Source organism: Apteryx rowi, unplaced genomic scaffold, assembly GCF_003343035.1.
Source record: "Apteryx rowi isolate R43461 unplaced genomic scaffold, aptRow1 scaffold_83, whole genome shotgun sequence".
Taxonomy (NCBI): Eukaryota; Metazoa; Chordata; class Aves; order Apterygiformes; family Apterygidae; genus Apteryx; species Apteryx rowi.
This window is the reverse complement of record NW_020451127.1, coordinates 44240-52116: the sequence shown is the minus strand read 5'-3', so window position 1 is coordinate 52116 and position 7877 is coordinate 44240. Positions and strand designations below refer to the sequence as shown.

The 7877-nt window shown below is 68.5% G+C and overlaps 3 protein-coding genes and 1 long non-coding RNA gene across 6 annotated transcripts in view; 1 reads left to right on the top strand and 3 right to left on the bottom strand.

The window, feature by feature from the left end:
* The window catches only part of LOC112977418, a 5999-nt gene extending 5859 nt beyond the window's left edge, over nucleotides 1–140 (bottom strand). The window contains exon 1 of the long non-coding RNA XR_003257491.1: nucleotides 54–140. This is a non-coding gene — a long non-coding RNA (uncharacterized LOC112977418). The remainder of the gene's footprint in view (nucleotides 1–53) is intronic.
* The window catches only part of LOC112977386, a 26616-nt gene that overhangs the window by 13572 nt on the left and 5167 nt on the right, over nucleotides 1–7877 (bottom strand). The window contains exons 6-8 of the mRNA XM_026089711.1: nucleotides 7532–7719; nucleotides 5094–5949; nucleotides 3285–3376 (exon numbers count right to left, since the gene is read on the bottom strand). Of these exons, the coding sequence (XP_025945496.1) occupies nucleotides 3285–3376; nucleotides 5094–5949; nucleotides 7532–7719 (1136 nt within the window). The remainder of the gene's footprint in view (nucleotides 1–3284; nucleotides 3377–5093; nucleotides 5950–7531; nucleotides 7720–7877) is intronic.
* Nucleotides 1479–4700, top strand: RARRES2 (retinoic acid receptor responder 2). Its single transcript, XM_026089760.1, has 5 exons — nucleotides 1479–2164; nucleotides 3324–3428; nucleotides 3626–3730; nucleotides 3914–4053; nucleotides 4494–4700. Exons 1-4 carry the CDS (start codon nucleotides 1637–1639, stop codon nucleotides 4025–4027), a joined length of 852 nt encoding a protein of 283 aa, XP_025945545.1. The 5' UTR covers nucleotides 1479–1636; the 3' UTR covers nucleotides 4028–4053; nucleotides 4494–4700.
* LRRC61 (leucine rich repeat containing 61) overlaps nucleotides 5044–7877 on the bottom strand; it is a 4348-nt gene continuing 1514 nt past the window's right edge. For all 3 annotated transcript variants that reach the window (XM_026089756.1, XM_026089758.1, XM_026089759.1), the window contains exon 2: nucleotides 5044–5949. In XM_026089756.1, the coding sequence (XP_025945541.1) occupies nucleotides 5085–5949 (865 nt within the window). In that variant the 3' untranslated portion in view covers nucleotides 5044–5084. The remainder of the gene's footprint in view (nucleotides 5950–7877) is intronic.

The window sequence follows — 7877 nt, the reverse complement described above, 5'->3', positions numbered from 1 at the left end:
CCATGGCGACCCCCCTCGCTAGGCCCCGGAGCCGCCTCCCCGGGGAAACTCACGGGCGGCCGACGTCCCGCGACGTGATGACGTCGGCGGCGGCGCCGCCGGCACGCGCTGGCCCCGCGGCGGGAGGAGGAGGAGGAAGCGGCCCCGCCCCGTCCCGCCCCGTCCCCCCCCCCTCCGGGCCGCGCCGCAAAGGACGGCGGGATGCGTAGTGTGCGGCGGGAGCCTCGCGAGAGCGCCGCGCGGCGCCTGCCGGGAAGTGTCGCTCGGCGGGCGGCGGACTTCCGGGGGAGGGGAGGTGGGGGGGGCCGCCGGAATGTCCCGCGGTGTGACCCGTAGGGAGGCCTGGAGCGCCCTGCGCCGGAACCATAGAGCGGACCGGAAACAGCGCTTGGCAACGTAGAGTCGCCAGCGCCGCGCCGCAGCCATCATAGAGTTTCCCGAGATGTGCCAGAACGGCTCCCCCCCCCCCCCCGCCGCCATTCCCCGTTACACCGGGCGGGGCGGCCGCGGGGGTTGTTCGCTGGCCTGGGGCGGCCTGGGAAGGCCTTGGCGCCCCTTCGCCCCGCTGCAGCTTGCTCCCGGGGCCTCCCGCCTCCCTCCCGGGAGCCAGCGAGACGGAGCGGGCAGGGGAGGGCAGAGTCGGCGGCGCCCCGGCGGCGACGTGGGCAGGGGAAGCGGCGCCAGGCCGCGGGGCCGTCGCCGGGCCTGCGCCCTCCCCTCCCGCCCCGTCCCAGCCCTCTCGTTCCRCTGCAAGATTGTGGCTGTTTGGCTTATTCCTGGGACTTTCATCCTCCAAACGCACCSTCGCCCTGGGCGCCTGCCTCCCTTCTAGGGGAGGAGGCCTCGCCTCCCGCCCGGCCGCCCTCGCTCGCTGCGCGGTGGCTTGGCAGGAGATGAGAGCCCGGGAGGCCGTGACCGGGGCGGGACGGGACGGGACGCCGCAACAGGCCCCTCTGCAGCCTGTTTGTTTGCGGCGCTCTGGAAGGAAAGTCTGTTGGTTTTCAGATAAAATCGGATGTTTAGCTCCTGAAAAACGTCATGGAAAAAAATCAGCCCGTGCAGCCAAAAAGGGTGGGAAAAGTGCAAACCAGGGATGTATTCAACAGGGCAGGACGGAGCCAGAGAAGATAGTCTGGAGGGTGCAAACCCCGCGGGCTTGCCACACTGTGGGCCAAAGGGGCCAGGCGGGTGTTTATTTTTTCTTCTAACGTGGCCTGTGGTGCGGCCAGGGAGACGTCCCTCTGCTGAGCGGTGGCTATAGCCCGTCCCTGCCGTGCCGTTATACAGAGCCCTGCTGGTCCTGGCTGGGGAGCCGGGGAGACCCGGCACCCCCCGGGCACTGGCACCTCTCTCACCAAAGCACCATCTCCCCCGTGTCCTGGCTCCTGCAGCAAATGCCAAAGAAAAGGCGGAGCAGGGCAGGCATGAGCGATGCTTCCCAGATGTCCCTTCCAGCAGCTGCTGGCATTTGGCTCCCCGGCAAGGGTTCCCATCACCAGCCTTGAAGCTCCTCTTCTCTGCAAGGCAGGAGATCTGCGTCCTCTTACGCTTCTGAACGCTTCTTCCCACTCGGCTTGCAAGTCAGCACGTGGCTCTGTGTGTGCCAAGCATCCAGGGATGAGGTGACTTCTGACGGATGGTCGCGGCCCCGGAGGGGCGAGGAGGSAGACGAGCAGCAGCCACTGCTGTCCGGCTCCGCTGGGCACGGCCGTGCAGCTCTGAGCACGCCGTGCGCTGCCGCGCGCGCCTGGCATTTCCCCGGGGACGACTCCCACCTCCTCTCCGCCTGCACGCGTCCAGCYGAACCGCGGTGGCCGTGCCCGGCCCCTCCTCCCCGTTCCTCCGGCTGGGGGGGCTGCACAGGCAGAGTACGGGGCTGGCCCAGGGGCGGGAAGGGGCAGTTCCCAGGAAATCGGTTAATGAAAGACCAAAATCAACAGCGGGTCTATCAGTGAGGCTCTCTGGGGTCAGACGGCCCCGGCGGACCCTTCGGGCAGGGATGAAGTGCCTGGTAGCCCTGTCGCTGGGCTTCATGGCCCTGGCTGCCGCGAGCCAGTCCCCGCTGCAGAGGCGCGTCGTGAAGGAGGTGCTGGACTATTTCCACAGTCGGAGCAACGTGCATTTCCTGTTCAAGGAGCAGTCGGTGGAAGGAGCTGTCGAACGAGTGAGTGCCGGAGAGCAGGGCYGTGGGGCGCCGGCATCCCCCGCCGCGTTCGGCGTCGCCCCTGCCCAGGGCACGGCTGCTTCGGCGCGGGGAGAAACGGCGCCGCTCGCCCCCCGCGGCCGTGGGGCCAGGCAGGGAAGGAGGCGGGGAGCCGTGCAGCACCCTCGGCGAGCGGCCAGGGTCGCCCGTGGGAGCTGGAGGGCTCCGGGGATGCCGGAGCCCGGCAGTGCTCCGCAGGGTCGGGGCCGCCTCCATGCAGACCCCTGCCCGCTCCCCAGGCCCACAGCCGCTCTGGGAGCAGGGACAGACACGCGGGCCTGGCACCGCGAACCCGGGACYGGACACCCTGGCCGGTGCCGTCGTTCTGCGGCAGAGACCTCGGCTCCGGGCTCGCGGGGCAGGTGGGCAGATCAGCGGGGGCACGTGGCTCCGACCGGCAGAGCTTGGCTACTCATTAACCGTGTGCCGTGGCCAGAAGCGGATCCAGTGGCTCCTGGTGCCTGGCCACGAGATGATTCCCAGGCGCAGCCAGGAGGGACTGGGCTTTCTCCCCGTGGGAGACAGCGGCTGCGTCCCCTGCCGCGGGGATGCCGGGTCCGGGGTGGCCCAGGGGCTGCTTGCAAGGAAGGAGGGCAGTGAGATGGAAGAGGAGCTGTTCGGAGACGCCTGTGTCTCCGGGACAGGCTGGAAGGGGCTGGGGGGCTCTGAGGACCCTCGAATCTGGGCTGTCCCCCGATTTTGGGGTCCTGACGGCATGGTCTGAGAGGGGCTGTTCTCCAGGAGACCGGCGCAGGGCTGGATTTACTCCTGGGGCTTCGAGGGGCTCCGGGTCCCCCCGTCCCGCTGGCACGGTGGCTGTTCCCCAGTTCCACAGATGTCCCCGTCCCTTCTCTCTGCTGCAGGTAGAAATGATGTCTGTGTCCGAGCCAACAGCAGCGATGGCGGGGGGGGGGTGTGTCTCTCCTAAAATTGCCCCTCTTCATTTAGCCTTTCCGTTGTGCTCCAGATTATCCCTCCCCGCTGCCCGTGCCCTGCCTCCGTGGCTCACGGAGCAGCCCCCCTGAACACACCTGGTTCCGGGTCTCCTCCGGACCCCCCTCCCCGTACGCGTGGCGCTCACTCTTCCCATGCTTCAAGGGAGCTCTCCCTCTCGCTCCAGGAAGACCCGTCGGGGACGTTTGTCCAGCTGCGGGTCAATCTCGTGCAGACGGCCTGCGGGAAGAGGGCGGTGAGAAAGCAGAACTGCAAGACGGTGGAAAACAAGGTGCGTGCGGGGCTGCAGGCGCCCCACTGAGCCGGCACCCCTGTCCCCCACACCGGCGCGGGAGGGACGGCCCCGTGCCCAGCGCCTCCGGCCGGGCTCTCGGAGCAGCRTCCTGCTGCCGGGAGGGGAAAAGGAGCCTGGGGCCGGGGCTCGGGGCTGGCGCCGGTGGTGACGGACCACCTTGTCCCCCCCTCCAGAGGAAGCCGGCGTGCGTGGCTTGTTTCAAGTTCGACACAGGCGATGTCCCCAAGGTGCTGGACAAGTACTACAACTGCGGCCCCAGCCATCACCTGGCTGTGAAGGTGAGCTGCCCCAGGCGGGTCCCTGCCYGCTTCCCCGGGATCCGGCGCGCGGGGCAGGTGCGGAGGGAGGCGGGCGCGTGTTTGCAGGACCCGCCGGGATCCGCGCGCACGCTGTGAAGCGTGGAAGCGTCGCCACCGCCGCCGCGCACCGGGCTCACGGGTGCCTTGTGCTCTGCCCCGCAGGAGATAAAGCACCGAGACGAAGCCGAGTGCAGGGAGGTGGAGGAGACCGGCAAGTCGACGGATTCTCTCTACCTTCCCGGCATGTTYGCCTTCTCCAAGGGGCTGCCAGCCTAGGCCGGCGTCGCCCGCGTCCAGACAYGGTACGTGCCAGGGGCCGCTCGGCGGGAGACCCAGCTGCTCTGGGGTGCGCGGTGCACGGAGCACTCTCCTCCGAGGGGCTGCCTGCTCCCAAGAGGAGCCTCCTGCCCGGAGTGCCGGCAAGGAGCGTGGTCTCCAGGCCCAGCGGTCCCCTTCAGGGCCAGACGTGGGCTCGGGCTGTGCCGGCCCTGCTGGGATGGCGGGAGGTGGATGCTCGTCCACGACGAGCGGAGCCAAACTGGTCCCCATCCATGCGCAGAACCCGGAGGCCTTGCCAAGGACTGCCCTTGGCCTGGGAGAAATCCCCTGGGACATCTCCAGCAGGTCCAGCCTCCTCCGGGTGAGCTGGCCAGCCAAGCCAAGGGGAGGTGCGCGCGCGAGTGCGAGCCTGCGCGCGGAGCGAGGATTCCTCCCGCGCCCAGCCGCTGTCTCCTCTCCCCAGGCCGGCTGGGACCGGGTCCGCCAGCCTGGATACGGGGCCCACGGAGAAGGACGCTGCCGCAGGGGGGCCAGCCCGGCCCTCCTGAGCTTGCTGCCCTCCAGCGCTGTGCAATGAAAGGAAGGTCGCYCGCCGCACGCGCTTCCTCCCTGCCTGCCTCAGCCTAGACGGTGTCCGCACGCACCAGTAAACCCYGGCTCTGTCTCCGGCCGTCGGTGCTGTTCTTTCCGCCTGGGATTGCGGGGCTCAGGGGGTTGGGGGGGGGCCCAGCCCTCTGCCCACCGCGCCGTGCTGTCGCTGCGCCAGCCCGGCGCTTTCTGCAGGGGCCAGACCCCGGCGCTGCTCCACCGAGGCTGCATCACCCCCCTGCACGTTGCCCCCGCCCCACGGCAAAGCCCCGCGTGCCCCGTGCCTCTCCCCGGTCCCCCGCTGGGCCCCAGGGGAAGGAGGGACGAGGGTGCACGGGAGCGGGTCCCAGCCAGCGAGCGACCGCAGAGCCCGACAGCTCGGAGCCGCGCGGGCAGGGCCCGGCGCGAAGCAACGGAGAGGGATGTCAGAGCAGAGCACGCTTTTACTGCACAGCGGGGCGGGGGGTCAGAAGACGTAGGAGCTGGGGTCGGCGCGGAGGCTCAGCGCCCGCTCCGCCTGGGCGATGGTGTCGTCGGCCCGCTGGCCGAGCTCCCGGCACTCCCGCAGCACGTCGCTGAACTGCCGGTAGGCTTCCTCGATGATGGAGCTGCGCCGGGCTGGCCGCAGCTCCCARAAGCCTTCCTCCACCCAGGGCTTGGGCGCGCAGGGCGGCTCGGCGGCGGCGGCGGTGGCGGCAGTGCAGTGCCCCAGGGAGCTGTCGAGGTCCTTGCAGAGCTGGTAGAGCTCGCTGCCGCGGCCGGACACCCGCTCGCCGTCGATAGCCTTGAGGCCGGGGAACATGTCGCCCAGGGCGCTGCGGTAGGCGCCGGCAGCGCAGACGGGGTTGCTGAGGCGGCCGAGGGCATCGCGGAGCTGGAGGCTCTCGAGGCGCCGCAGSCCCGTCAGGCACTGCAGCTGCTGCAGGCTGCTCACCAGGTTGCCGGCGAGGTTGAGGCTCTGGAGGCTCTCGCAGGAGCCCAGCGGCTCCAGGCTGCAGACGCGGTTGGACGCGAGGTTGAGGACGGCCAGCGACTTGAGGGCGGCCAGCGGGCCCAGCTGGGCGATGGCGTTGCCGGACAGGTCGAGCCACTCGAGGTTGGCGCACTCGCCCAGGCAGCCCAGGTCGGCGAGGCCGCGGCCCCGCAGCCTGAGCAGCAGGATGGACTCCAGGGCGAACTGCCCGGTGCTGGCCTTCAGCAGCTGCGCCGTGATGCGCCCGCCCTCGCCCTCGCCCTCCTCGCCCGGCTCTGCCTGCGGATCCATGCGCCCGCGGAGGCCCCCGGGGCGCCGGGATTGCGGTGGGGGTGGCGGCGGCGTGGCCCCAGCGCTTCTGCGGAGAGAGGGGGAGGCTCAGCGCCCCATGGAGGCTCAGCTCCCTGCGGAGGCTCAGTGCCCAGCGGAGGCTCAGCTCCCCATGGAGACTCAGCTCCCCATGGAGACTCAGTGCCTTGCAAAGGCTCAGTGCCCAGTGGAGGCTCAGCACCCTGCAGAGGCTCAGCACCCTGTGGAAGCTCAGCGCCCTGCGGAGGCTCAGTGCCCTGTGGAGGCTCAGCACCTTGCAAAGGTTCAGTGTCCAGTGGAGGCTCAGCACCCTACAGAGGCTCAGCGCCCCGTGAAGGCTCAGTGCCTTGCAAAGGTTCAGTGCCCAGCGGAGGCTCAGCACCCTGCAGAGGCTCAGCGCCCCATGGAGGCTCAGCTCCCTGCGGAGGCTCCTGGGTCTCGGCACGGCGCACCTTGTGCTGATGTGCAGGGCGCACACCCGTGTGCGAAGGGCGCACGCGTGCAGGGCGCACGGCCGTGGGGCACCCTGGGGTGTGTGTGTGTGCGCCGTGCACACGTCTGGGGGAAACCGACACACACGCGCACACACTCACACACACACGTACACACACACCRTGTAACACGCACACTGTAGCACACGCACGTGCACACACACAGTCTCTCTCACACACACACGTACACACGTTCACATGTATACACCCACACACTCTCACACACACATACAGCCACGTTCACACACACGTGTACACACACTCTCACTCCCATACTGTAACTCACACACGTACATACGTTCACACACACATACACACATTGTAACACACACAGTTTCACACACACACTCGCACAGTCACACATGTACACGTGTTCACAAGCACACAGTCACACGCAGTGACAGTCACACAGTCAAACGCACAGTCACACACATTCACACACACACACACACACATTCTCACACACACACAGTCACACAGACACTGTCACACACACTCACACACAGTCACACACACGCACACACACACTCACACTCCCCCCTCCCCCCCCGCCCACTCTCACCGCGGCGGCTCCCGTCGGCCCCCGCGGCCGGGCCCCCCCAACCCCCCGTGTTGCCATGGCGACCGGCGGCGGCACCGGCGGGGCCGGGCCGGGCCGGGCCGGGGAGCGGCGGACACGGACACACGGACATATGCACACACCGACACCCGGACGCACAAGGACACCCGGACACACGGACACAGCGACGCTCACCGGATCGCAGCGACGCGCAGCGGCTCCGGGTCACAGATAGAGCGACGCTCGCGCCGGCACAGCGGCACCGCGCAGCGACGCGCAGCCGCATCGGCACGGGACACACGGACACACCGGCACACGGACACACGGACACACACCGGCACACGGACACACGAGCACGGGACACATGGACACACACCGGCACACAGACACACGGACACACACCAGCACACGGACACACACCGGCACACGGACACACAGACACACACCGGCACACAGACACACGGACACACACCGGCACACGGACACACGAGCACGGGACACATGGACACACCGGCACACGGACACACACCAGCATACGGACACGCCGGCACATGGACACACACCAGCATATGGACACACACCGGCATATGGACACCCACGGGCACACCTGGTACACGGGCACACACTGGCACACGGACACACACCAGAACATGGACACACACCAGCACATGGACACACACTGGCACATGGACACACACTGGCACATGGACACACACTGGCACATGGACAGGCTCCAGCACATGGACACACACCGGTGCATAGACACACCCTGGCACACAAACAGGCACTGGCACGTGAACAGGCTCTGGCACACGGACACAGCCAGCACACGGACACACACACCAGCACACACCGGCACACGGAGAGGCACCAGCACATGGACACACTCAGCAGTACCCAGACACACCAGCACAGGGATGCGCGCGC